Below are 26,762 nucleotides of genomic sequence, written 5' to 3' on the forward strand. Positions count from 1 at the left end.
ATCGCCCGCAGGTCGCGCGACACCTCATCACTCCACACGCTCCCGCACACGAGGTTCCCGCACACGACAGCCTGCCCGTCTAGTCCAGTCATGTTCGGCAGGTCACCGTTGCTGCTGGCGCTCCTCGCCCTGCTGGTCGCGCGCTCGACCAGCGCGCTCTACTTCTACCTCGAACCGGATACGCCCAAATGCTTCCTCGAGGAGCTGCCGAACGACACGGTCGTGGTCGGCCACTACATGACGGAAGAGTGGGACACAACACTCCAACGCTACGTCGTCAAAGACGACATGGGCATCCACATCTCGGTCCGCGAAGTCAAGGACAATCACATCGTAACGTCCTCCCGTGGGCCACCCGAGGGGAAGTTTGCGTTTACATCCCATGAAGCGGGCGATCATCGGATCTGTATGGCGGCTAAGTTCGACGGTAGGACAGCGGTCCAGGTGAGGATGCATCTGGATATCGTGATCGGCGACGCGAAGCCGGATAACACCCACAAGGATAAGAGCCACGTGAACGATCTAGCCCAGAGGGTGCGGGATCTCAACGCAAAGCTGAGGGATATCAGGAAGGAACAGCAGTACCAGAGGGAACGCGAGGCCCAGTTCAGAGATCTGTCCGAATTGACGAACAGCAGAGCCATGTGGTGGAGTACGCTGCAGCTGGTTACGCTGTTGGGAGCGTGCGTGTGGCAGCTCAGGCATCTTAGAGGGTTCTTCGAGGATAAGAAGTTGCGTTGAAGGCGCCATCATACCACTGCAATTCACATCATCCCCCACAAAGCGGCGCTCCGTGCCAAGCGACTGCTCGAACATCACACAGGACCAGGAGAGCTTCCCGACGGAGCTGACATTTCGTGGCAAAAGCGTCTGCATTCACTCGTCCTCCTCCCCGAGCACAAACTGCTCCTGTTCGCGCCCCGTCTTCTTGAGTCTCTGCTGCGAGCCGTTGCGGCTCAGCGACGCGCGCAACGGCAGATCATCCGTCGGACTCAGTGCGGGTCCCGACTCGTCGTACATCTCTCCCGCATCCTGTCTCACTCTACCGTACCTCCCCTCTCCCGCTTGCTGTTGTCCGCTCGCCCTCTGTCGTCGCCCGAACCTATCCCCTAGTCGTTCCACATGAGGCGCCACGGTCGCCCATCGATCCGCCACCCACTCGTACGCCTCCTTCAACAGCAGCTCCAGTTCGCCACTCGCACTCGGCTCGCTGGTTGCTCCACTCGGCAATCCAGCAGCAGCCGATCGCGCAACAGCCTCCGACCTCTCCTCCAGCGCGATCCGCTTCAACACATCTTTCACCGTCACCAACCCCGACAGCTTGCCGTATTCGACCACGAGGATGACGCGCGGTCCGAGGTTCTTGAACATGTCCATGACGGTCTCGAGCGCCATGCCTGGTTGAACGAGGAGTGGGGTGGGGTCGATCCAGCCCGCGAGCTCGAGGAGGTCGGATTCGCCTTCTCCGTCGATGCCGCCACCGGCGGGGCCGAGGATCGGGTCGGCGTCCGGGTCGTCCTCTGCGTCGCTCGCGTCGTCGTCGAGAGTGGTCATGAGGGATTCGGCTTCGTGTCGACGGAGGGAGGAGCGTCGGGCGCCCGCGCCGCCGGAGGTGGTTGTGCTGCTGACGCCAAGAGTGGTGGCGCTGCTAAAGCGATTGAGCATGTCTTCCCGTACGGCACGGTCTGCAGCTGCGGTCGTAGGGATCGATGACACGTTGAGAAGGTCCTGCTGCGGCGCACCTCTTCCGCCCACACTGCCGGGCCCTTGAGTGGCGTTCGGCCCGACACTGAACACGCACGTCGTATCCGCACCCAGCGCACGCGCCCGCCTCGCCTTGCCAATCGCATACCGCAACTCCACCTTCCCGACGTACCCGAGCAGCATCGCATCCTCCTTCCCCTGCACCACCGGGAATCCCTTATACGAGCCCTCGCTCATCCTCGCCTCCAGCTCGCCGAGCTTCATCCCGTCTGCATACAGCACCGTCGGATTCGCATGCATCACATCCGCCACGGGCACCCCAAAGTTGTGGTCGTCCTTATCGAGGAATGGATAGCCGGAGAACTTGATCATCTGCTCGGCAATGCCTCCGCGCGAAAACCAGTCGGCGATGCCCTTGGTGATGCCGACGACGATCATGGTGGGCAAGATGTAGGTGAGTGCGCCGGTGAGTTCGAACATGATGACGACGACGGAGACGGTGATGCGGGTGACGCCGGCGAGGGCGGCTGCGGCGCCGAGGAAGGCGTACGTGCCCGGGGTGATGCAGGGCACGTCCGGCTGGCAGGCTGAGAAGAGCGACCAGTGCGGATAGGCGTTGTGCAGCGCCTTGACGAGGATGCCGAACATACGGCCAAAGGTGGCACCGATGGCCATCGAGGGGACAAAGATGCCCGCAGGAACCTTGCAGCCGTAGGAGACGATGACGAGGGCCGTTCGGAGCACCGTAGCGAGCAGAAGCGAGTTGACCATGCGCCATTGCGCCCACGTCTTGCACAGGTTGTCGTAATCGCCCCCGCCCTCGCATTCTCTGAAGAGAATCTCGAGCGATTCCGTCATGTCGATGCGCAGAAACTTGTTCGTATACCCAATCACCGCCGTCAGCACCGCAAGCACCACCGCTTCGCTGACGCCGTGCTTGGCCAGGTAGCTACGTCGGAACGACTGCACCTGCAGATTGTACTTGATGACAAAAGCGCCGTACAGACCGCCAAAGATGCCGATGAGAATGTAAAAGATGATCTCAAAGTAGTGCCAGTCTCGATCGTATGAGACCTGGAACAGAACGAGCTTGCCCGTGCGAAAGGGGTTCATGAACGAGAGCGTCACGGTGGCTGCCAGCGCACAGAGGAAGGAGCGCCACATGGTGGAAGCGGGAAAGTTGTACGCCATCTCTTCGAGCGAGAAGAGCACTCCACCGATGGGAGAGCCGAAGGCGACGGCGACGCCTGCCGCCGAAGAGGCCGTGAGCAGTTCGCGCATCTTGGCCTGACTGCGGTTGAACGAGCGGAAGAAGCTTGCTACCACATTGCCGATGCAGCACGCCACGTGGACCGCAGGACCTTCCTTCCCGACGCTGAGGCCAGATGCGATCGCTAATGGCAGCGTGAGACTCTTGATCGCTAGCGTCCAAAAGCCGAGATAGCCGTTGATGACGAAGCCAGCGAGAATGCACTTGATCTCTGAGATACCACTGCCTGCTGCGTAGGGTGCGAACGCCTTGACGAGATGTGCGCAGAGGAACGAGAGGATGCCGGCAAAGAGGATGTAGATGATGTAGGCTGGCACTGCCCATTTCGACCATGGCACCCAGTCTGTACATGTTTCGCTGAGGTCCGCTGCACCGTCAGCAGCGCCCTCAGCCCGAGCTAGTAGCCGCAAGCCAGTCCCGAAGCCGTCGTGAAGGACTTCGTGAGCGGACCGTGCCCACAGAGTATGATCTGGGATGGCGCGTATTGAGAGGTTGTAGGCCGTGTCCGCAACCGCCCCGTACGAGTGTGAATCGAAGACGGCCCTCCTTACGGCGGCAGTGACACTCGCTGCAGCTTCTGCAGCGTCGGTTGGGGTGGGACCACTCAACGAAGCAGTCACGGTCACAGTCGCCGTTGCCAACGCCTTTGCTGCAGCTGGCAGAGGAGCACCGCCAGGACCTGCTTGGTCCATCATCTCCCAGCAGCAGAACTTCTGGTTCAGCCACCAACCAGAGCTGCAGTAGCCCTGCTTGAGATCCGATGCCCATTCGGTCGCCAAGCTGATGACGCCCATGTTGATGCCGATGAGGATGCCGACGAGCACGATCAGACCGCTATCCGCGAATGCCGAGAGAGCGGTCTTGAGGATGCCCCATACGAGCCAGGCTCTTCTCCCCCACGGGCCTTTGGGCCACCAACGAGGCGGCACTCCACCCCTGCCGAAACCGGAGCGACCCCAAGCAGCGTCCGAGTTTGCGTGTGTCGATCCATTGGCGAGATGCGCGTTGCTGGAAGAAGACAAGACGAAGTGGGCGGATGCAGCTTGTCGTTCGCGGGCTATCCTGTTGCGCTCGCGCGTGTTGTCGACGACCCAATCGACGGTGGAGAAGGACTCGTATCTGCGGATCTCGTCGAGCGCCTCGTCGTCCTCTGCACCGGCATTGGCTGTGTAGGTACTGTTGCGACGCGATGGGCCAGGGCCGCCTGCACCCGGTGATGGTGGAGGCGCCAAAGCGCTCGGTTTGGAATGGGGCGAGGCGTTCATTGTGATCGCATTGCCTGCCACACTCCTTCTTCGATGTGAAGGAGCGCTGCGGAGATTAGAAGAGAGAAAGAGAGACGTAGGATAAGGTGGTCGCGACGATGGCTAGAGAGCGTCAGGAAGTCCAACACTTGTGTGTGACTTTTGATAATTTGCCGAGGCTTGTGAGCCTGACATTCTTAAATTGTGCCTTTGGCTCTGCACAGTCCCGTCCCTGAAGCCCGACGCGAGGCATCAAAGGGTCTCAGACGGGAAGAAACTCTCCGACAATGGCATGTTGCTACGAGCCAGCACGCATCCCTGCAGGACCGACCTGCGATATGGATCGCAAGCACACGCACGTTGATAGGAGGCACGAGAATCCGCAGCGATGCTACGGCCTTGTATGATGCGACGAAGCGATCTGGCAGATGCATTACAGGAGGGAGCGCATACCTCAACGACGAGAATCATCACGGTGCCGTCGGTGATCGTCGTCCCTTTGTCTCTCTCCGTTCCTGTGATGGTAGCGATCCCGGTCGCGCTCCTTCCGATTATCGCGGTCGCGAGGATCTTTGTCGGCGCGACCTGACTCGTGCCGGCGAGAAGATGACTCTCGATGCCGTCTGTCCTCTTCGTGGCGTCTCCTTTGCGAGCGTCCGTCATTGTGACTTCTCGAATCACTTGCCGGTCTGTCCGATTCGCGACGCTGTTCGCGCTCCTCCCCTTGAGCACGATCGTAACCATCCGAATGTCGATCCGCATGGCTGCTGCGATGACCATCCGACCGTGAGGGAGCGTGTCTGGGTCTGTCGTCGTCCTCTCGCCGCGACCTCTTGTGCGCCCTTTCTCTGTGATCGTCTTCTGAGCCGCGATGCCTTCCATCACGTTCGTCAGTGTGACGGTCTCCCCTTCGACTATCACCGTGCCGTGAGGTATTGCCATTGTCCCTGCGATCTCTGTCGCGACTGCTACTCCCTCCATTCCGATACGTATCCTCCCTTGGTCGATACGAATCCACGCTCCCTGTACCGCCCGCACCATTCGACCTCTCCCCGCCCCATCCATAATGACCCTTCGGCGCGTCCCTCCCGCCATTCCTCTTCTTCACCCAATCCCCATGCAGTCGACTCACGCTCTGCGAGAAATCCACCCAAATCCGTCGATCGTCCACCAGCACGTTCTGCATCTTGAAATACGCCCGCTCGGCATCGTCCTTCTGATCAAACTCGATAAACGCATACTGCAGCGAATCGCCCGTCTTCTTGTCCTTGATCACTTCGCACGAGAGGATCTTGCCGAAGCGCGAAAAGATGAGTTCCAAGTCGTCGCTGCGGGTGACCGGGTTGAGCTTGCACACGAAGAGGATGTTTTCGGGTGGACGGATTTCGGCGAAGGGCAGATCGCCGACCATTTCGAGTGTTAGCGCGGCTGCGTTGGTGTCGGCGTTGCGGCGAGATTCTTCCTTGGTGGTGTCGTCACGGTCATCGATGAGGTCTTCGTCGTCGGCCAGCCGGAGCGCGCGGATCTGTGACGGGGTTGGCGAGGGGGAGCGTGAGGGTGGGACAAAGGCATCCGGGTCCCTGAAGGGGTCTTCGAGCACCACGACATGGCGGATGCGGATGTCCTTGAGCGGTCGCTTTTGGTCGTCAGTGAACGCCTCGTTGATCTTGTCCAGTGTTCCACCTGGCTCTTGGCCTTCTACAACGATGCCGAACGGCGCGTGCTTGCCATCGAGGTAGTCAATCTCGTCCTTGAGCGTGATGAAGAATTGTGATCCTGCAACTAGTTCTGCCGTCTCATCCTCTCCATCCGCATCCGAGCGCTTTACCTGCTTGCGGAAGCACGCAAACGACACTGTGCCCTTCTTGGTATGTTGCAACTGATCGCCTATCGTCTCTGGATGAAAGTATGTGTTCGTCGACCGGTCCTGTGAGTTGGATGGCAGCTGCGACCAGATGCTTGCTCCGCCTTTGCCTGTGTTGGAAGGATCACCCGTTTGCGCCAGAAAGTCCTTCTCGACTCGGAAGAACGCGTTGAGCTTGTAGAAATGCTTCGAGCATAGCTTGAGGAAGTTGGTGCAAGAGCGCGGCGCAAGGTCCGTGTGAAGGTCGATCACAATGTCGCCCAGAGACGTTTCGAGAAGGACGCTCATGGTGATCTGCGGCTGGCGGGCAAGGCGAGGAGATGCAGGCGCCTTCGTGCAGATGAGAGGGTTCAACGAGGCTTTGCGAGGATCAGCGTTTCATCGTGAGGTTGTTATTCGTAGCGCTCGTTGTTGTCGTCGTTGTGGTGATCAGAAGGCAAGGAAGATGCACCTCAAGAACAACACTTTTCCCTCAATCGAAATTCCGCGGCTGAGCCACGCACCGAAGGTGGAGGAAATAGCCGCTCTCACCACCACTCAGACCTCTTGACGCCCATATGGCCACCAATCGCTCTGCACTAGTTGACCGACGCCGACGCTGCTTGGCCGCCGTGACCAGGTGGAACGCACAGGCTCGCTTGCACACTGTCACATGTTCTCAATTGCTGCTATATTTACTGTCTGGACCGAAAAAGGCAGGTCTGTCCATGGATCTCTGTGCGGCAAATACCCAGATTACAACGAGCCACTTACGTCGAGCTCAGGACAAGCTCTGCAAGCACCCTCATCGAGCCGCTCGTCGGCCGCCTAGTGCACGCGAGGCTTCTTGCGGTAGCCATCCTCGGTCGCCGGCTGACCCTTGAACATGGACGCCAGCTGCGAGTACTCCTGGTCGTTCTCGATGTGGACAAAGTGCTCGAGCTGGTGTGGGGTGTTTGCCGCTGCCTCGTCCTTGCGCTTCTGCCTCTGCGCATTCTCGATCCTAGCCTTGTCCTTGGATGCGGTGTCAAAGTCGCCGGTGCGAATACCGTTGGCCACCGTCTTCCACACCTTGCGGCTCTCCATGTCACCCTGCTTCTCGACGTCCTCCACGGAGACCTCTTCTCGCTCGGTCGATGCGTCCCAGAAGACGTCGTTGCTGCCACCGGAGATGGACTTGCCTTTGTACTTGCTCACACCGGCCCACTCGCCTTCGATCGAGTAGAGCGTGTTGCCGCCGGCGCCGATGGTCGCCTTGAACGAGTGTGCTTTGCCCGAGAAGTAGCCCTTGCCGGCATAGTTGAGTGTGGTGAGCAGTCCGGTGGTGGACTGGATGTACGAGCTGCTAGTGAGCTCTACGTACGGTGAGCCGTACCAGAGACCCTCGATGAGCAGGTTGGGAAGCGTGATGAGGTAGAGCTCCTCCTTGTCGCTGCTAGGGAGCTTGATGCGAAGGATGGCGTGACCAACCTGCTTAACCTGGATGGTGCGTCCGGAGAAGGAGGTCTTCTGCGCATTGTGACCCTCGAGCGTGACGCCAGCCTTCTTATTCTCGATGTGGTAGGCGGTGATGGGAGGGTGGTGCGAGACCTGCTCGGCAGTAAGGACGGTCTCGCCCCGACCGTTCTGGTCCGGCCACTTGCCAAGGAAGATCTCGCCAAGGATGGGGTTGAGCGGCTTCTTCTCGGAGCCGGACGAAATGTTACGGGCGGTGAATTGGCCCTTGAGCGTGCTGATGAACCACTTGAGGACGAGGTTCATGCGCTCCACCTCGTCCTTGCCCGTGGAGATCTTTGCGAACTCGTCGGGGTGCTCACCCCAGTAGGCTGGGAACTCGACCAGAGATACTGGAGAGAGGATGAATGAGGGCGCTGTCAGCGAAGACAGATCACCGGAGAAGCTGGCGATCGACTTGAGGAACTGTCCCCAGCCCTGTCGCTGCTCCTTGGGGACGGCACCTCCGACCTCTTCTTCACCCATGTTGACCGAGGTGGTGTCGAGCGGTGTTAGCGTCTATGTTTGGTCGTCGAGTGCCGAGAATGATCGCTGATCGTGTCGCCTCGAGTGCTGCGGATGGTGACCAGAAGTGACGATGGTGGACGGGCTTATGGTTGAGCGGAATCGCGATCGTCTCAGGCTCAAAAACGTGTGTGTGTCTGTGCCTGTTTGTGCTGCCTGCCTGGGCCAGGGGCGTGATCCGTGACGTTGTGGAGTAATTTCGGCCAGGAGCTCGTGCACTGCGCCGCTGTGAGCATGTCTGGGCGGGCGATTTCAAAAATGTCCCATTTTGCTGCCTTTTCGCTGTGCTGTGCTGTGCTGTGCTGCTGACGAGCCGTCCCAGGGCTCGTGCACACACAAAGCAAGCTCTCAGACAGAGACAAGATCGGCTGCGATACTTTTCGGCTGCCCACTGCCCGTCAGCGCCCCCTCCATCGAAGTCGTCTCTCATTTGATGCTGAATGCGGCTGGCAACGCAGGCCGCTGAGGTCTCAATGTAGAGTGGACGAATCGATGCATTGCAATTGCGCGGTACGAAAGGCGAGAGAGAACAGAGAGGCTAGAGTACATTGAACTTGATGTACAGATGGGGGCAATCCAAGGATGGACAGGGCGCTATGCGGACGAAGCGACAAGCAGCGATGCAACAAGACACGCAGCGGGCATTGAAAGCGATGCGATCAGGTCGAGATGATGGTAGCTCGGATCTCTGATCGGCGACAAATCTCTCGGAAGAGCCTTCGCCATTCGAGCGGGTCACCTTTGCTCTTCTGCATCACCACCAGGCACTTGGCGGAATCGTCTGGCATCGAAGCAGCCGATGCTGAATCTGACGTTGCGTCTGGCGCGATCAGGTTCTCAATGCGGATGCCTCCTCGCAGTGGGCACTTGCGCTTGTCCATCGTAGTCAGACGCACACGAGCGCCTCTGTTGCCGATCACCAGCTTCTTGCCCGCAGTGCGAGAAGCATCGTCATTCTCGGGCTCCCCGTCGACCATGAAATTGTACGCCTCCTCAAGCTCTTCCTGGTCACCGATGGCTTCGGTGCCGTTCGGAATCGCAAGACTGTCGAGGATGTTCGTGATCAGGCTTAGCATGGTGACTGCTGTCGCTGAGGAAAAGAATCGTGTGAGATGCGGCGAGAAGCGCAAGTGCGAGCTCCCAGCGCCAGCCATGTGGGTGAGCGCTTCGAACTGCGTAAAGTGATTGAGGGCCTGTGTGAATTGCGAGGCGCCAGGCATGGCCATCTCGGAGCCCAGGCCGCTGCCCGAGCTCGAGTACTCGAGTCGACGGGTCGAAATGTGCTGGCTCATGGCCAGGCGGCGTGACATGTCGTCGCTGCTGGCTGCAATGGCAGGCATTGCTGTCGATGATGGAAGAGCCAGACCACCGACAGGCCCTGCCTCCTGCTGCCATCCGCGCGCCACCGATCTTCCCGCTGCTAAGCCGAACGAGCTGTTCTGGATCGCCTCAGGTTGCGTGAGGGATACGTTTTCGGGCACCTGCGCTCGCTGACCATCTGTGTGAAGATCGAGGCGACGCGCTGCTGCTGCAGCACTGTTGACTTCCAAGTTGATGTCGCCCGAGACGGCGAGACCCTGCAGCAGCTTTTCGGCCAGGTTGACGGGATCGTTGCACTTGCCCTTCTGTGTCATGAGCTCGTTGGCCCGCTTGAACCAGCGATGGCGTCGAATCCCTTCGAATGTGATGCGCTTCTCTGGGTTCGGGTGCATCATCTTCTTGAGCAACGATAGCGCATCGCTTGGAATCGTGGTCCACGGGTCGTAGGCAAAGAGCTCGCCGGTGCGATATGCGTTGTACTCGGGTGATCTTGAAGTAGGTTCGTCCCAAGGAGTGCTTCCGACGAGCAAGGCGAAGAGCACCACGCCTGAGCTCCAAACATCAACAGGCTCGCCGCGGTAAGGTCTGCCGTTCATCTCCGGTGCAATGTACGGCAAAGACCCACAAGCGCCGGTCAGCTCTCGCTCCTTGCCCTTGTACTTGTACACCGAGCAGAGGCCAAAGTCGGCGATTTTGAGGTTGCCTTCCGCATCGAGCAGCATGTTCTCTGGCTTGATATCGCGATGTGTGACACCCTGAGAGTGAATGTACTCCAACCCCGCGAGCAGCTGCTGAAAGTAGAAATGCGCCAAGTCCTCCTCGACACCATAGTCTGGCGCAATCTTGTCGAAGAGATCGCCGCCAGCTCCGAGTTCAAGCACCATGTAGAGGCCAGGTACGTAGTTGTCGTCATGCGAAGGAGTGCTGAGCATCTTTTGCCGCTCCTTGTCGCGAGCCTTGATGGATTCCTGTGTGGTGGCGATAGCTTCTCCCATCAAAATGCCCTTCTCCTTTCCGGCATTTCCATTCTTGTCGACACCACGCTCGACAGCGCCCAGAAATTCGAGGACGTTTGGGTGTTTGAGGATGGAGTGCACCTGGACTTCCTTCTGCAGCGCCCGACGGTCGATGGGATACTTGTTGGAACGGTTTGGTGCGTACGATATGACCTTGATGGCAGCCACGGCATTCGACTTGGATGATGGATTCACAGCGCGAAAGACTTTGCTGAAGCCGCCTCCGCCGATGAGCTGGACGATGCGGTAGTCCAACACGGGCGGATACGACTGCCCTGTTGAGGAGGTGGGAATCGGCATGTCTACGCTGCAGCAATGGGGGCGATGGCTGCTGCCGCTCCTTCCTAAGGGGGCGAGTGCGGACTGATAGGCGGAAGCTTTTGTGTGTTCGGGAGAGGAGAGTGGAGAGGATGGCCGAGACAAGGTGGAGTATGATGGGCAAGCAGTCATCCGTTTGCGCTGTCCTTGACGACTGGCAAAATTTGGAGTGTTGTTCTCGAGCTGAGAGTGGCGGCGCAGCAGCTGTCGCGATGGACGCGTCGAGTAAAGTGCAGCTCGACTCAGCCTTTGAGTGGCGCTCTAACATCCCAAAATTTGAGAGCACCCGCGCGGACCATGCGCCGACTGAGCCTTCCATACTCCACTTGACCTTCCCACCTCCAACCCACCCACTCTTCAAGCTCGCCGTGTGACGATCTCATCGAGCTCTCGTTCGTCCATTCAAGCAGACGATAAGTATGGCCGCAGTCGCTTCAACGTCCTCCCTCGCGCCGACCGCGGGGCCCTCATCCTCTACAACTCGCCTCGAGCCGCTGCTGCTCGTAGCTGCATCTACCAAGCCGCGCGGCGCAGCGGCCGCCAATCTCATCCATCAAGCCATCTCCGCACCCGGCGTGTTCTTCTTTGGCGAGCTCTTCGACGTACCAGGCGTGGCTGAGCTGGCCACCTCAAGCGGCGCAGACTCGTCTTCACAGCTTCACATCGCATATCAGCTCCTGTGTCTGTTCGCATACGGCGTCTACAGCGACTATGTCCAGCTGGCGCAATCTGGAGCTGTCACAGATCTGTCCAGAGACCAAGTGTACAAGCTGCGTCAGCTCACACTTCTATCGCTAGCACGTCAGAACAAGGCTCTGGCATACACGACACTTCACGAAGCACTCGGCATCCCACCAAGCAACAAGAGGGAGCTGGAAGATCTCATCATCGAGTCCATCTACGCCGGTCTGATCTCGGGGAAGCTGAACGAGCTGCAAGCCAGATTCGAAGTGCATTACGTTCAAGGTCGCGACGTGCCTCATCCATCGTTGCTCTCTCAACCCGCGCTCATCGCATTGCCCTCCCTAGCGTCAAGCACAGGCACCTCCCAGCTCGACTCGATCTTCTCCTCACTTCAAGCCTGGCAGTCAACTACCGTGTCCGTGCTCGAAAGCCTACAGCAGCAGATGGAGGCGACGCGCTCCAGTTCGGCAGCTGGAGAGCAGCAACGTCAACAGCACCACCAAGCCCTACTCCAGAATCTGGTCGAGGCACAGCAGCAGTTGGAAGCGCAGCAACAACAGCAGCAGCAGAGAAAGGGGAAGGGGGTGGCCAACGCAATGGAGGTCGATGACGACCATCCAAGGACGGCTGCAAGGAAGTCGGCGGCGGTGGCAGGTGGCAGGGGCAGTAAGAGGTCAAGAGCTTAACCGCAGCTATTGCTCAAGTATCCTCACTGACAAGAGCTTTTCACTGATGTCACGCACTTAATTGACAGCTTCCAGCCTTTCATTCAATCATGAAGGTATCGTACATGAACAGAGAGGTGAAGGATGCGATGTGAAGAGCGGTCCCGAGCTCATTGAATGCCTATCGGTGATCAAAAGGGAAGGATGGAATCCGAGACGGCCGTCGACTTGGCCGTGAAAGCCTCCGCGGCTTTGGGGCAGTGCTCGTCGTTGGAAGCATGATCAATCGCATAGCAGAGGTAGAGAGTGTCCGAGGCGTTGCTCAGCACGTCGGCACACAGCCGCAAGGTCCAGTATGGGAGCAGGGCGCACAGCAGACCCACCAGCGGAGCATCTGCAGGCACATGCAGCTGATGTGCTGAGAACAGGAAGCCTACGAGGCCGGCGAGGAAGGACAGCGCGATGGCGGTCAAGTCCAGCACCAAATTGACGACCAGACCTTCCATCACGCCTTGCACTCCTCTTCTGCTGACCAGCTGCGCACTCTTCTTGGCTGCAGTCCAGAAGCCATCGCCTGTGACCCCGACGTAGACGAGAGCCAGGTTACTGTAGCCCTGCAGGACCGCACCTAGACCGGCAAGCAGCACGACGACGTGGGTCAGAGGCTGTAGGAACTTTGGTACCCTACGCTGGGTAGCAGCGTCCGAGATGCGACGCGCTGTCTCTGCCACTACCGTCAGTGTCTTGACAATAGACAGGATCAATGCCGACATACAGATCGTGCCCAGCGCAGGTCCAGTTGCTCTGGCAAAAGAGACTCGAACCACTTCTGTCGGATCTGGTGCTGCGTGTCGACGTGCTGAACTGTTCGAGCTCTGCTGCGGATACGAGCCTGGAGCGCCAGGCTGTTCATCATAGATCGAGTCACCGTCGAAGAGGATGTTGTTCGCCTGGCTTTCATCTGCGCGTCGCTTGTCGAGGGAACGAGGACGTCCAGCGCCGCCAGCGCTTGTGCCAGATGGCACTCTAGCTGAAGATCCTGCGCCGGCTTGAGCGTCGGTATCGATAGCCTCGTCACCGATGCGATGAAAGTACCAATGGCTGACCACGCCTGCCACCGTAACGCGCTGCACACCTCGCAAGACGGCCCAGGTCCACAGCCAGGCACACAGCGTAGCCCAGGCGAGCCAAGCTGCCTTGGTGTCGGTCTCCCACTCCATCGTGTCTCCGACCTGTCGACCAAAATGGCCGACGAGGAATAGCCTGGTGAAGAGGAAGAGGAACGGCACGGTGATGAGCGCGAACGCACCCAGAGAGGCCAGCGCCAACACGAGCAGGGCGGGATGCTGGAGGACCACGTTGCAAGAGAGCTCCAGTACGGCGATCGACCGGGAGAGTGCCTTGCGACGCTGCCACACCATGCGAGCAAAGATGACGGCAAGCGCCAGTGGGACGATGGAGATGACGCGCAGTCCAGTTGTGCTCCAACCGCCGCCAGACCAGGCCTCGTCGTCGTAGATGAAGCTTCCAGCAAATGCCCAAGCCCATCCTAGGCCCAGCACAATGGGCACGCCCATCAAGCCGGTCCGCAGCACTTTGGCGCCGCCGAAGCGATTGAGGTTGCGGAGCAATAGCAAGTTGCCGACCCCCGCGCCGAACGACAGCAGGGTAAGCAAGATCAAGATGGGCAGAGAGCGGGTGATGGTGTAGTACGAAGATGGTCGCGTCTTTGGAGTCTTGGGCTGGGCAGGGGTTCGAGCTCCCCAGCTGAGGTAAGCGCCAATGAGGACAGTGGCGCAGACAGCGGCAGCGAAGCTGGCAATGGCGGTCTTGTCTCGGTACTTGCCGAATGCGAGACGATTCGCCCAAGGACCCCAGCCCGCTCGTGCGGGTGGAGCAGGGTACAGATGGATCTCGTCAATGATGTCCTCTTCGCGCTTGCGAGCACCGGGTTTGCCGCCGCTACGACGTGACCGTTGATGCCCGTCGAGATCGGAGTCGCCCTCCTCCTCGGTCTCGTCCGAGTTGTGCCTGATGGCTATCTTCAACGGACGTGCGTTGCCAGAACCCGAGGGCAGCAGAGGCTCGCGCAGGGTCGAGGTCATCTGGCGAGCCCGGTTGCGCGACATGCGGCGACTTGGCTGCGCACGACGACTCTCTCCCTCCGTGTCATATTCTGATTCTGTGACTGAGGAAGCTGAGACGGACCCGGATCTGGACCGTGACATGTCGGAGCGGTCCTCGTCGTCTTCCTCTTCCCTTTCATCGTAGATGCTGAAGAGACCTTCGCCGCGACTTTGATGTGGGCGACTGACCTTGCTGCGCGCCTTGTTGGTCCTGTTGGGCTGAGCATAGATGGAAGAGTCCCCCAGCTGGCTCGCGTCTGTCCTGCGTCCTGAGTGAGAATAGATGCTCGACGAAGATGGATCGTAGCGAGGCTCTCTGCGCGTTGGAGTGCGTGTCGAGTTTGTGGCAGTGTCGAGGACGGACCCATGCGCGAGCCATCCTCTTGTCTTGGCAGCCTCACGACGCTGATGATGTGCTACTGTCTGCGAACGCGAGCTCTCAGCAGGTCGTTCGAGCTGGACGGAATGTTCATCCGATGTGCGATGGTCCTTGGTGCTGGCAAGGCTGTGGTGGCTCGCGCCATCGTCGAAGTCTCCCTCGGCGAGGAAAGGATCTTGCGTGTCGTTTGCCGGAGCTCTACGCGACGTGACTGGTACTCTGAATGACGACTGACCAGCGATTGCGGCAGATGGGGCGGATGCATTTAGGAGGTGGGCTGTTCTTTGCTGCGTCGAGGCTGAGGCATGTGCGGACCCGCCTAGACTATCTGCAACATTTTCGGCGGGAAGAGCAGCCGAGCGTGGCACATGTCGGTCATCTTGCCAGAGATCGACATCGTCCTCGTCGTCGATCTCGCGAATCATAGAGTCATGGACAGAGTACGCAGCGCCGCCTGTCGGTCTGCCCCGGCCCGATGCGATGAAGGAAGAGGGACCGAACCGACTGGCGCCTCTGAGACTGTGTAGGATGCCACTCTGAGTGCCGGCTCTGCAATTCGTTGGAGGAGTGGGAAGCCCATCGGAGCTGGATAGGCTGTATTCTGGGCCATAAGGATGGTGACGACTCGCGGGGTGCGAGAAAGGGGCGCCAGAGATGGAGGCGTGACTATAGAAGAGCGGATCGCCCGGGTCGTCGACGTCTTGATCAGCGCCCGTACCAGGCCGTGTTGGAGTAGCAAGCCCTGAGGAGAGAAAGCGGGACGCATACTGAGAAAGGGACGTCATGGCTGCGTTTGACCCTCAAGCTGGGTTGTGTCACCGATCAGCGTCGATCCGCACTCTGAGTGCTGGGCCGCTACACGCTTGCCGAATTGGTCCGAGTTGTTGAGCAGCCAGATGGTGAGATGCGGCGATGCGGCGGAGATGGATGTCGTATGAAGAGGGTGGCTGAAACGCTGGTCTGCTAAGGCCGCGGACGAGATTAGGGTCCTTTGTATGGTGAAAAGAGTCGAGAGGTGGAGCGAAGAGAGCCAACGTGTCCGCCAAGGACCGATGTCGTCGGCGGAGGAGCGCGCGTCAGGAATGCTTGATGAGCGAATGATAGGAACGCGAGGCTCACCGAAGCCTCCAATGATGGTTGTGGATGGTGCGATGGTGGGAGTGATAGTCACCTTGAGCGGCCTCAGTCACACTATCACAATCGCGCTGGCTGGCTGAAGTGTGAATCACACCTCTGCGGTGTGGAGCAGGCAGTTGAGCAGTGTCGGAGTGCAAGAGAGAGAGAGATAGGCGCGCTGCGCATCTGCATGCTCTCAGGGTCCAACATGCTTGATAAAAAAGGGTCGGCTTGCTCAGCCAGAACGGGTAGGCTCAGCCGCCCTTTTGCGGCGAGCACAGTCACGAGCCTGAGTCAAGCGCAATCTCAGGATTGCGTTGCGCGTTCTTTTTTTTTCGCGAGTCAGGACCAAGGTCTAACAAATTGCTATCAATGCTAAAGAAGAAAGGCCGACAGCCTCAGTGTGGCGAAGGCGTCCCGCAGTGTTCCGTGCCATTCGCTCAGCGTCTGACGGCATTCGCTCTAAGCTCAGCCGAAATTTGGAAGAACGAGAGCGAGAACGAGAAGAAAGGTCGACTCGTCCGATGATGGCTCATGCCAAATAGCCGGTGCCTAGCAGCCTCCGTCCTCGTCTTTAAGTCAACCAAGTCATCACCCTCTCCTCACCTGACCTCCGCCCACCTTACTTTCACCCGCATACCACAACACAATGTCGAGCTCCATGTCTCGTCAGCTCGGCTTCGCCCTGCGATCCGTCTCAAGATCTGCTGTCGCCGGCTCCTCCAAGCAGGGCCTCGCCTCGGTCGCACCTCGCGCTTACGCCGTCGCACCCGCATCGCGAGCCATGCCCTTCTCGACAGCACGCACCGCATTCAACTCTGCCGAAAAGAAGAAGGAAGAGGAGACCAAGGCTTCCGGCGAGGCCATGGGCGCCACCGACAAGGATGCGGGTGCTGGCAACGGCAACGATGCATTGCAATCGCAGATCAAGGAGAAGGATGCCAAGATCAAGGAGCTGCAAGAAGCCATCCTGTACGGCAAGGCTGACTATCAGAATCTGCAGCGACGATCCAAGGACGAGAAGCTGCTAGCGGGTGACGTGGCCATCACCAAGCTCGCCAAGGACCTCACCAGCTCGATCGACATTCTCGGTCTGGCGCTCAAGTCGGTGCCCGAGGAGATGCGCAACGCGCCTAAGGACCTCGACTCCAAGGATCCCCGCCGTGTGCTCGCCGACTTGTACTCGGGTGTCGACCTCACCTCCAAGTCATTGCTCGACATGCTCCGAACACACGGCATCGTCCAGTTTGACCCCACTGGCGAGAAGTTCGACCCCAAGGAGCACGAGGCATTGTACCAGGCCCCCGTTCCTGGCAAGGAGCCCGGCAGCGTTCTTGATTGCAGCAAGGTCGGCTACAGGATCAAGGACCGTCTGCTCCGTGCGGCCGAGGTGGGTGTCGTGCAGTCTGCCTAAGGCAATTCAGCACTCGGCGGGTTCTTTTCTTTCGGCGCAATGTCTCATCAAGCAGTGAGGCCGGCCGACAGGATCGCAAGTCGCCGAAGGACGCACCAGCAGATCGACTCTCCATTGTGATGGCCAAGGGAGCCAGATGCCGTAGCAGCGGCATGTGCTGGTCTGTCGGGGAGCTCGTCTTTCACAGCTTGCCAATCTTAACCATTCTTCACCTCTAAGGATGCCGTCTTGGCTTCGTCTGACTCCCACAGGACTCGCAACACACTGCATTTCCCTTCTGTCGGTCGCCCTATTCTCGCCCGCTCTATACCTGTACTAGTTCCTGCTTCTATCAACAATGCCAAGCCCCACCACTTTTCCGTCAGCCATCACCCCACTGTCTCGCACGTTCCGAGCTGTGACACCTGCCGACACATGACATAAGAGGGCCTGTTGCTGCCTGTCAAGACGAGCAGCGACAGTGGGACACAACGTCGAGGCAAGGCTCGTATCGACTGCTTGAATATAAACCAATGTGTCGATGATTAGACAAGAGGAGACCCATGAATTCAAAGAGTGCCAGCCTGTGAATACAAGTTAGACGTCTCGGTTTGCTTCGCGTGGCTAGCTTGCAATCTTACAGGCGACAAAAATTGCTCGAGAAAGTTTTGCTGCGCTTTCTTCTTGCTGTTTGGCCCTTTGAGCGTCGCGATTGCAGAAAAAAGTGCAAAGGGTCGACCTCGCTCCTCACGAAGTGAAAAAAAAGTTCTCTGGAGCGTGACTGAGTGTGCAGTGCTGCGTGGGCTGCTGCTGCTTGGTGGCATATGATCCACTCGTGCTCGCCATCCTTCCCTTCCTACCTCCAAAAAACTTCTCTTAAAACCCAAAAACACCATCTCGAAAAAAGCCCGAGGTTGCTATCGACTCTTTGCTAGTTGTTGCTCCTCGTACAAAGCCCAAAGAAAACCAAAAAACCCCATACATCTCAAAGGTAAGCATGCCGTCCAGGTCGAGGAGCAAGTTGCGGAACTGTGGAAGAGGATCGGACGAGAAGACGCGCTGCCGTGATCGCGAAGCTCGAGCATGACCGCCAAAAGAATACAGTGCAGTGACCGTAGCAACCGCGGCGACGACATCGATGAGCTGTTCAGCTCCATACGATGCTTCACGCTGGTGCGCAACGAACGTTTGCTCTACTGGGAGACGCGCAGCTCGTTGCCTACACGATCCTTTTCCCTGTCCCGCAACACTCTTTCGATCAGCTCGTTGACACCATTCAAAGACATCCTCGCTGACATCTATCCTATCCTTCCCTTGTTCCTTTCTCCACATACAGAAAGAGTCTCTTAGTGCCCTTTCTTTCCTTTTCTTCTTCCTCCTCTCTTTCTTTCTTATTCTCTTTAAGGAAATCTCATCAACTCCCCCCCTTCCTCGCAACGATGTCGTCCACCGAGTCTCCCGCTACCGCCCCCGCCGAGGCCGTCCCTGCCTCCAACGCCGCTCCCGCCGCCGAGCAGCAGGCTGCCGGCAACAACGAGCAGCGCAACAACGCCGATGCTGCCAACAACATCTCGCTCTACGTGGGTGAGCTCGACCCCTCGGTCACCGAGGCCATGCTCTTCGAGATCTTCAGCATGATCGGCCCCGTCGCCAGCATCCGTGTCTGCCGTGACGCCGTCACCCGTCGCTCGCTCGGCTACGCCTACGTCAACTTTCTCAACGCTGCTGACGGTGAGCGCGCCATGGAGCAGCTCAACTACTCGCTCATCCGCAACCGCCCCTGCCGTATCATGTGGTCGCAGCGTGACCCCGCCCTCCGACGCACCGGTCAGGGCAACATCTTCATCAAGAACCTCGACGCCGCCATCGACAACAAGGCCCTTCACGACACCTTTGCGGCCTTTGGCAACATCCTCTCGTGCAAGGTTGCCACCAACGAGACTGGCTCGCTCGGTTACGGTTTCGTTCACTACGAGACCGCCGAGGCTGCTGATGCCGCCATCAAGCACGTCAACGGAATGCTCTTGAACGACAAGAAGGTCTATGTCGGCCATCACATTCCCCGCAAGGAGCGTCAAGCCAAGATCGAGGAGTCGCGTGCCAACTTCACCAACATCTACGCCAAGAACGTCGACCCCGAGGTCACCGACGACGAGTTCGAGAAGCTCTTCACCAAGTACGGCAAGATCACCTCGTGCGTTCTCCAGCGCGACGAGGACGGCAAGTCCAAGGGCTTCGGTTTCGTCAACTTCGAGGACCACAACGAGGCCCAGAAGGCCGTCGACGAGCTTCACGACTTTGAGTTCAAGGGCCAGAAGCTCTTCGTCGCTCGTGCTCAGAAGAAGAGCGAGCGTGAGGAGGAGCTCCGCCGCTCGTACGAGGCAGCCAAGAACGAGAAGCTCGCCAAGTTCCAGGGCGTCAACCTCTACCTCAAGAACATCCCCGAGTCGTACGACGACGAGCGTCTGCGTGAGGAGTTCGCCCCCTTCGGCACCATCACCTCGTGCAAGATCATGCGCGCTACCTCGGGTGTCTCGCGTGGCTTCGGTTTCGTCTGCTACAATGCCCCTGAGGAGGCCAACAAGGCTGTCTCGGAGATGAACGGCAAGATGCTCGACAACCGACCCCTCTACGTCGCTCTCGCCCAGCGCAAGGACGACCGTCGCCAGCAGCTCGAGGCTCAGATCATGCAGCGCAACCAGCTGCGTCTCCAGCAGCAAGCCGCCGCTCAGGGCATGGGCTACCCCGGCCCCGGCATGTACTACCCCCAGCCTGGTGCCTTCCCTGGCCAGCCCGGCGGTATGATGCCCCGCCCCCGCTACGCTCCTGCTGGCATGATGCCCCAGGGCATGCCCATGGCCCCTTACGGTCAGCCTGGCCAGTTCCCCGCTGGCATGATGCCCCAGGGCTACCGCCCTGCCCGCCCCCCTCGCGGTGCCCCCAACGCTGCCGGCGGCCCTGTCCCTCCCGCTGGTGCTCGCCCTCCCACCGGCGTCAACGGTGCTCCTCGCCCTGCTGGCCAGCCCGTTCCCGGTCAGCCCATGCCCCGTGGCCCTGCCGCTCGTCCCGCCGGCCGTCCTGACGCTGGTCAGCCCGGTACCCTGACCGCTGCCGCCCTTGCCAAGGCCGGCCCCGATGAGCAGAAGCAGATGCTCGGTGAGGCCATCTACCCCAAGGTCGCCGCCAGCCAGCCCGAGCTCGCCGGTAAGCTCACCGGTATGATCCTCGAGCTGCCCGTCACGGAGCTCCTCCACCTCCTTGAGGAGAGCGAGGCTCTGGACGCCAAGGTTAACGAGGCCCTCGAGGTTCTCAAGGAGTACCAGCAGAACGAGCCCGAGACTGAGGCCGAGGCCCCCAAGACCGAGGCCTAAGCGTTTCTGCTCGATACCCACCTTGGTTTCCAAACGTCTTCCGCCAATCTGAAGGCCATCCGCTCTCTGTTCGAGGCGACCCTTTCCATCATCACCTTCACCTATCCACCACCCCAAAAGATCTTGTCCCGCGTGCCGATGACTCGTTCGTCGCACGCTCAGCGGACGGTCAGTAGGCAATTCAGCTGTCTACACACCCCATGCGTCATTCTAGAAGCTCGAAGGGAAGGCTTAACTGACTTCTCTTCCCGCTCTTGCTCGTGATGCGTTGTATTATAGTCTCATTCGGTCGGCTTCGTTGTCCGTTGCTACGTGCAATTGTCTCTTGCGGCTCAATCTTGCACCGCTTGTGCTTTAGCCAGCATGAGCAAGTCTGAAAGCAGCGACGGACTGCGGTCATGTTGCGACTGGCCATCCGCAATCCATATTGCCTTCCTCACACATCTTGTCGACCGTCCGTGAGAGGAGCTTGAGAGCGGATTCAGCGGCTGACAACAAACTTGTTTTACCGGCCTAACAAACGCCGAAAACGCACCAGGGATGAGCAAGTTTGAGCCGCGTCGAGAGAGTGCTCTGCTGCCTGCAAAATTTTGGTCTCGGCTTGGGATGATGCAGGGCGAATTTTTCTTTTTGACATGGCTTCTTGCCCAAATTTGAGTTTGGCCGGCAGCACGCTTCTTCTCCATCATCCACTTATCACCTCCATCACCGCCACTGATATCGAAAGCCGCTCTTCCACTCCCACTCGGTACATTGCTCACACGCCGCGACGGACATCTTCCACTCTCGAGCATAGCGTTCTACCATCTATTACGGAAACTTTGAACTCGATCAACGATTGAATCTTACACACACGCTTTTACCATGGTCGCAAGTTCATCCAGCAAGCAGGCCGCAGCCGCCTCGTCCTCTAGCAGCGCGAGCAAGATGAAGAAGCCTTCGTCCAAGTCATCTGCGGTCGGTACGCCCAAGAAGGCTTCCGCTGTGGAGGACGATGGCGACGTGGTGCTGAAGCACAGCAAGCCGTTTGGCCAAGAAGGATCGGATGACGAAGACGTCGATATTGCCGATTCGACCTTTGCCACCGCCCCCATGGAGGATGACGACGATCTGATGATTGGCACGTCCTCTCCTGCTGCTCCCTCCGCCTCTGCTGCCACTCCCGCCGAGGCGTCGGGTTCGAAGCCTTCCTTCGCGCCGATCTCAGCATCAGCCGCCTCGTCCCTCACCGCGGTCGCCAAGGGTCAATTGCGAAAGATCCCCATCCCACCCCACCGTCTCACCCCGCTCAAAAACGAGTGGCACAAGATCTACACCCCTCTGGTCGAAATGGCTTCGCTTCAAGTTCGAATGAATGTCGCCAAGAAGTGCGTCGAACTCAAATCCTCCCGTTATACCCAGGAGCAGGGGATGCTCCAGAAGGGCGCCGATTTCGTCAAAGCCTTCGCGCTCGGATTCGACGCTGACGACGCAATCGCACTGTTGCGCATGGATGACCTGTTCATCGACACGTTCGAGATCAAGGACGTCAAGACGTTGCAGGGGGACAACTTGTCCAGAGCCATCGGACGCATTGCGGGTAAGGACGGAAGGACAAGGTTCGCAATTGAAAATGCGAGTAGGACGAGATTGGTCGTGGCCGACACGAAGATTCATATCCTGGGCAACTTTGGTAATATCAAGATCGCTAGGGATGCCGTGGTGGCGTTGATCAGGGGAAGCCCCCCCGGCAAAGTGTATGCTAATCTCAAGACTATCGGTGCTAGACAGAGGCAGAGGGCTTAGAGATGATCGCAATGCAATGTCCAGCTTTTCCGACCATCAATACAGACACGGACACATAGGCAAGGGGAGATGAAGATGAACGAATGCGATTGAACGACGGGTGTGATGCTTTTGGGATGCTTTTACTGTGATGCTGGTAGTCTAGAATTCACCGACGGGGACGCCCATGCGTCCACCGCCGAGCTCGTCCTGTCTAATCCTGGCGTTCTCCTGGGCGATGCTGTGGTAGACCTTGGCCTTCACGGCGCGGTCCTTCTCCCTAGCGTAGACCCTGGCGATGGTTTCTGCCACAGCGACATTGCCCCCGCTCGCCGCACCACCCGTCGCGGGCCCACTGGTGCAAATCCCGCGCTGAACATCGTCCGCGCTCATGGCGAGGTAGACCAAACGACTGCTCGCCAGCAGCTGCTTCTTCGCCGCCCGCTTGCCACTGGGACTCACACTGCTACTCACCACCCCGCCTGCAGAGGATGAGGACGTGTGCGAGTCGATCTCGGAAGTGATGCGCACCACGCTGTTGACTTCGAGCATGTCGAACACGCCTAGCAACTCCGACCCCTCGAGGGGGGAGAAAAGCCCCTGTTCTTGACGCAAGAGCGCATGGTAGGTCGACTCGACATCCGCGATGCGTGTTCCACCAGAGGTGGTGGTGGAAGTGGAAGTGGATCCGAGCACGGACAGTCCCTCCGCGGCACGTGCCTGCGCAATGAGGATCGCCAGCAGCACGAGTTTCGGATGCACCCCCAACGAGCGCACCTTGGACAGGTTCGGCGAGCCCAACACCGACGTAAGCACCTTGAGTATCTGCGTTGGCGTCACTTTGGGTGCGCTCGACGGTGTGAGGTGACGCAGCAGATTCGCGCGACTTGCCACCTCCTGTTCGACGCCTTCGGTGGGAGAAGAGACCTTAACTCGCTCCGCCTCCGAAAGGGCCTTTTTGCGCTGTTCGCCCTCCACCAGCTCCACCGCCAAGCGCGCCGCATCCAGCGCTTTGCGCAAGTCGCCCGTCGCCCCCGCAATCTTCTTGGCCAACAATTCCACCGCCGTCGGCGTAAACAGCGGCAAATCTTCCACTACCTCCTCTTGCGGAGCATCATCGTATCTCGACTGCAGACCCGACAACCTGTCGCGGATGACACTGACGATCTCCCCTGCCTCGAACGGTCGGAAGTGCAACAGCGCCGGACTCGCCCCTTTGCTAGCGAGGAGTGGCACAAAACGTTCCGTCAGATCGAGCGAATTGGCAATCCCCACCAGCCCGCACTTGCCTGCTCCGGCAGTCCACGAGAAGATCTTGTACAGAATGTTCTGGTGCGCACGGGATTGCAGCAGATGGTCCATCTCATCGAGCACGATGAGGATGCGTTGCTGCCCACTGTGGATGAGGTTGGAGAGGGCGGATTCGGCGAAGGCGTCGGACTGATTTTCGGCGACGTTGGAGCCTAGAGCGGTGAGGATGGAGGAGAAGATGTGACGTGGATGGGAAAGGGTCATGCAATTGACGAATGCGACGCGAGGTGAAGAGGTGGGAGGGAGACTGTTGAGGACCGAGCGAACGAGTGCGGTTTTCCCGGTACCGGGAAGACCACAGACGTAGAGACAGGAGGCGTCCGAGTCGCCGTCCAGCTCGACGTTGAGGGTGCGCGCTTGGGCAGGGGCAGAGGGGTCGAGAGAGAAGGTCGAGTGGAGGAACAGCTGGATGGCGACACGCTCGGATTCGCGTCCGACGACCTTGACGTGATGCCCACCTGCGGAGGAGGGGATGGTGAGCCCCGCCTCGGTCTCGGCTGGATCGACGCCCGCTGCGTATCGGAGCAAGGCACGCGCGTGTGCGTAGACGGAAGAGTACTTCTCCTTGCCCGACTCGAGAAGAGCGACGATGGGCGGCGAGACGTCGCGATCGGAGGAGCACGAGGAGGTCGCCGCAGAAGAACCCTCAGAGACGCTGCGTGTGTCGAACAAAGAGCTCTGCGTCGAGTCTTGCGAGGAAAGGGGGAAGTAGGAGCTGGAGTCCTCGTCCGGGATAAGGCGAGATGAGCTGGGCGTGTCGAGTGTGGATCTAATGCTTGGCGTCTCGATTCGCAGGCGCGAGAGGGGGCTGGCTGGGAGAGCGTCGTGGTCGAGGTCGACATCGTTGCGAGATCGTTTCCTGCCTGAAGCTGAGAGGGTCGAGGGTCGGCGTGTGGGTGTGGCCTCGACGGGGTGGTGAATGCTGGACGAGGATCGAGCGTGTCGTCTTGAGGGTGTTCTTGGCATGTTGAGAGCTGACATGGTGGGCAATAGTCGTGGAGCGGTGGTAGGAAGGGGTATCAAGGAGCAGAGGTTGTCGGTGAAATGCGATGGCAGAATACGGCGAGGAAGGAATGCAGGGTATGCGAGAAAGAGTGCGCGGGCAACGAATGCGATGAGCGAAGGAAACGAGCGAGAACGAGAGATGGAGCAAGTGCAAAGTCGATCGAGAAGAGAAGACGATGATATGAGAGTGTGATGAGAGGAATGATGAGGAGGATGATGGTCAGTCCCTTTTGTTCGATTCTTCGCAGTTCTGAAACCTGTCCTGCATGTGCCGTTCTGCTGCCCTGAAATTTGGATCTGGGCAGTTGGGCAGTCATCAACGCGGACTGCAGCGTTCAACGCGTAAATTGGCGCGTCGTGGGCCTGGCTGTGTGCCACTTTTTCCAACAGTGACGCTGCAGCCGAGACAGAGGAAATTGTGACTGTGTGGGAGAGAGTGGAGTTTTCCTTCTGAAATCCAGGCTGCAGCTCGAGCAGTTTCTAGGCCTGCAGGCAGCAGTCAAGCTGCCACCAGCTCGAGCCAGCTTGACCAGGCGAGACAGCAGCCCGCGGGACCCTCAGATGCTCCTCAGGTCCTGGTCAAGCATGCACTGACATAGTAGCAGAACGTCACAGCAGAGCATGGACCCAAATCGAAGCGGAGCAAGAAACATCACGGATGAGAAACTTACCTGAAGTGGTGGAAAGGTCGGAGGTGGTGGAGCTTCGACTGAGGCGACGCAAGGAAGCAGAGGGTCCTGAGAAGCTCTGTCGCTCTACGAGACTGCCTTGACGGGACTGGCTGGTGATGCGGCGAACGGCATCTTCCTCCTGCGCATTTCGAGCTTCGGTCTCGAGCACGTCTTGAGAAGCGCAGCGGAAGGGGGCCACGTTCTCCTTGTTGCAGTCGTCGGGTCGATGAGCAGCGGAGGACAAGTAGGAGCATCCTCCTAGCCTGCGCGAGTGGCCTTGACTGCCGTTCTCGTCGTCCGAAGAGTCGCCAAATTCGGAGCTGCCCAAGACAGAGCGCCGGGAGCCAGTGGAGGATCGAGAGGAGAAGCGGCTGCTGCCAGCTCGCACGTATCGCGGTCTGGATGATGACGAAGTGGTTGGGGGCGCTGAGCCGGTCGAGCAAGACGAGGAAGCCTTGTTCGAGGACAAGCTCTGCACGTTTAGCTGCGAAAGGGCACCAGCGACGAGAGCGCGGGTGGCTCCCAGCACAGAAGCAGAGGTCGTCTTGGCGCGTGCCTTGATCATGACGATATCCTCGTTCTCGGCGTCGAGGGGTGCTGGCGCGGGCTGTCGCTGCGGACCTGTACGTAGACGGGCTGAGATGGCTCTTGTGAGGGGCATAGTGAGAGTTTGGCGGTGTGATACTGGCTGACGGATGCTATCGGTAGATTATCAGCACGAGTCCGTTTGCTGGATCTCGATCGCTCCGGGCAGTGCTGTTCAGGCTGCCTAGTTGGTGCGGAGACGGACGTGAGCGATGGAGCAGCAAGAAGGTGATGCTATGCTGCGCTTGATAGACAGGTTGAATGGCAGAGAGAGGAGTGCAAGGCGAGCAAGAGCGGTATGGGTCAAGAGCAAGAGAGCGAGAAGAAAGGCTCGCACTGAACCCTGGCTGACCCACTGGCTCTCCTAACCGAGTGACCCTGGCTCGTGGAATCTTCTCAGCGCTCCTCTCGTGCCCTTGCTCGTACTCTCTGCGCCTTGACAAGACTCTTTCTTGTTCTCTCGCCAGGGTCTTGGAGCTCTCTCGCTCACCCTCGCCTTGTGGCCCGTCCATTTACGCGAAAAGCGCCTTTCGCAACGCCATATTTTCAGAAAGAGCGGCAGCGTGTCGCACAATTCACGCGTCAACCGTGCGAAAGGTTCTCACTGCATGAAAGGGGCGACATAAGATTTGCTGAGCAGCAAACAAGCTCCTCGCTCCTCCTTTCTTCGACGATGATCGGCGCTCGAGAGAGCAGAGAGCATGGAGACACTTTGGCTGTTGGCGCAGCCTGTGCGTTCAAGAAGAAAGGGAAGAAAGTGATTCGAGAGGAAAGGCTTTCAGAGGTTGGCGCTATCGAAGGTCGAGAGAGTCTAGAGCTTAATCAAGGTTGTCTTGTTGTTCCTTTGTGCGACCGAGACCGACCCTGCAGGCTCATGAAGCAGAGCGTCGGCGCAGCGCTTTGCATCGCAATGAGAGCCGGAGCTGCAGAGTCATTTGCTAGCTCGTTGAATGAGCTT

At 58.9% G+C, this 26,762-nt stretch overlaps 10 protein-coding genes across 10 annotated transcripts; 5 read left to right on the plus strand and 5 right to left on the minus strand.

Moving 5' to 3' along the window:
• Positions 1-90: 90 nt before the first annotated feature.
• On the plus strand, positions 91-741 carry PSEUBRA_000721 (uncharacterized protein; the record flags this gene model as incomplete). The annotated part of the gene is made up of 1 exon (XM_016434048.1): positions 91-741. One exon carries the CDS (start codon positions 91-93, stop codon positions 739-741), a length of 651 nt encoding a protein of 216 aa, XP_016294496.1.
• A 135-nt stretch (positions 742-876) lies between these two features.
• Positions 877-6,370, minus strand: PSEUBRA_000722 (RNA recognition motif domain protein; the record flags this gene model as incomplete). The annotated part of the gene is made up of 2 exons (XM_059464479.1): positions 877-4,285; positions 5,208-6,370. The coding sequence occupies 2 exons, from the start codon at positions 6,368-6,370 to the stop codon at positions 877-879; spliced, it is 4,572 nt and encodes a 1,523-aa protein (XP_059320912.1).
• A 519-nt stretch (positions 6,371-6,889) lies between these two features.
• On the minus strand, positions 6,890-8,041 carry PSEUBRA_000723 (Oxysterol-binding protein; the record flags this gene model as incomplete). The annotated part of the gene is made up of 1 exon (XM_016434058.1): positions 6,890-8,041. One exon carries the CDS (start codon positions 8,039-8,041, stop codon positions 6,890-6,892), a length of 1,152 nt encoding a protein of 383 aa, XP_016294498.1.
• A 698-nt stretch (positions 8,042-8,739) lies between these two features.
• On the minus strand, positions 8,740-10,716 carry PSEUBRA_000724 (Protein kinase domain protein; the record flags this gene model as incomplete). Its single annotated transcript, XM_016434053.1, has 1 exon — positions 8,740-10,716. One exon carries the CDS (start codon positions 10,714-10,716, stop codon positions 8,740-8,742), a length of 1,977 nt encoding a protein of 658 aa, XP_016294499.1.
• A 437-nt stretch (positions 10,717-11,153) lies between these two features.
• On the plus strand, positions 11,154-12,104 carry PSEUBRA_000725 (Proteasome component (PCI) domain protein; the record flags this gene model as incomplete). Its single annotated transcript, XM_059464480.1, has 1 exon — positions 11,154-12,104. The coding sequence occupies one exon, from the start codon at positions 11,154-11,156 to the stop codon at positions 12,102-12,104; it is 951 nt and encodes a 316-aa protein (XP_059321077.1).
• A 170-nt stretch (positions 12,105-12,274) lies between these two features.
• PSEUBRA_000726 (Choline transporter-like protein) lies at positions 12,275-15,373 on the minus strand (the record flags this gene model as incomplete). The annotated part of the gene is made up of 1 exon (XM_059464481.1): positions 12,275-15,373. The coding sequence occupies one exon, from the start codon at positions 15,371-15,373 to the stop codon at positions 12,275-12,277; it is 3,099 nt and encodes a 1,032-aa protein (XP_059320913.1).
• Positions 15,374-16,353: 980 nt separating this feature from the next.
• On the plus strand, positions 16,354-17,118 carry PSEUBRA_000727 (GrpE nucleotide exchange factor; the record flags this gene model as incomplete). The annotated part of the gene is made up of 1 exon (XM_016434040.1): positions 16,354-17,118. One exon carries the CDS (start codon positions 16,354-16,356, stop codon positions 17,116-17,118), a length of 765 nt encoding a protein of 254 aa, XP_016294501.1.
• A 1,418-nt stretch (positions 17,119-18,536) lies between these two features.
• On the plus strand, positions 18,537-20,468 carry PSEUBRA_000728 (RNA recognition motif domain protein; the record flags this gene model as incomplete). The annotated part of the gene is made up of 1 exon (XM_016434042.1): positions 18,537-20,468. The coding sequence occupies one exon, from the start codon at positions 18,537-18,539 to the stop codon at positions 20,466-20,468; it is 1,932 nt and encodes a 643-aa protein (XP_016294502.1).
• Positions 20,469-21,332: 864 nt separating this feature from the next.
• Positions 21,333-22,253, plus strand: PSEUBRA_000729 (K Homology domain protein; the record flags this gene model as incomplete). Its single annotated transcript, XM_016434038.1, has 1 exon — positions 21,333-22,253. The coding sequence occupies one exon, from the start codon at positions 21,333-21,335 to the stop codon at positions 22,251-22,253; it is 921 nt and encodes a 306-aa protein (XP_016294503.1).
• Positions 22,254-22,394: 141 nt separating this feature from the next.
• Positions 22,395-25,880, minus strand: PSEUBRA_000730 (P-loop containing nucleoside triphosphate hydrolase; the record flags this gene model as incomplete). The annotated part of the gene is made up of 2 exons (XM_016434069.1): positions 22,395-24,517; positions 25,220-25,880. 2 exons carry the CDS (start codon positions 25,878-25,880, stop codon positions 22,395-22,397), a joined length of 2,784 nt encoding a protein of 927 aa, XP_016294504.1.
• Between the last annotated feature and the right edge of the window lie 882 nt (positions 25,881-26,762).

This window comes from Kalmanozyma brasiliensis, assembly GCF_000497045.1.
Source record: "Kalmanozyma brasiliensis GHG001 unplaced genomic scaffold PSEUBRA_SCAF10, whole genome shotgun sequence".
NCBI classification, from domain to species: Eukaryota; Fungi; Basidiomycota; class Ustilaginomycetes; order Ustilaginales; genus Kalmanozyma; species Kalmanozyma brasiliensis.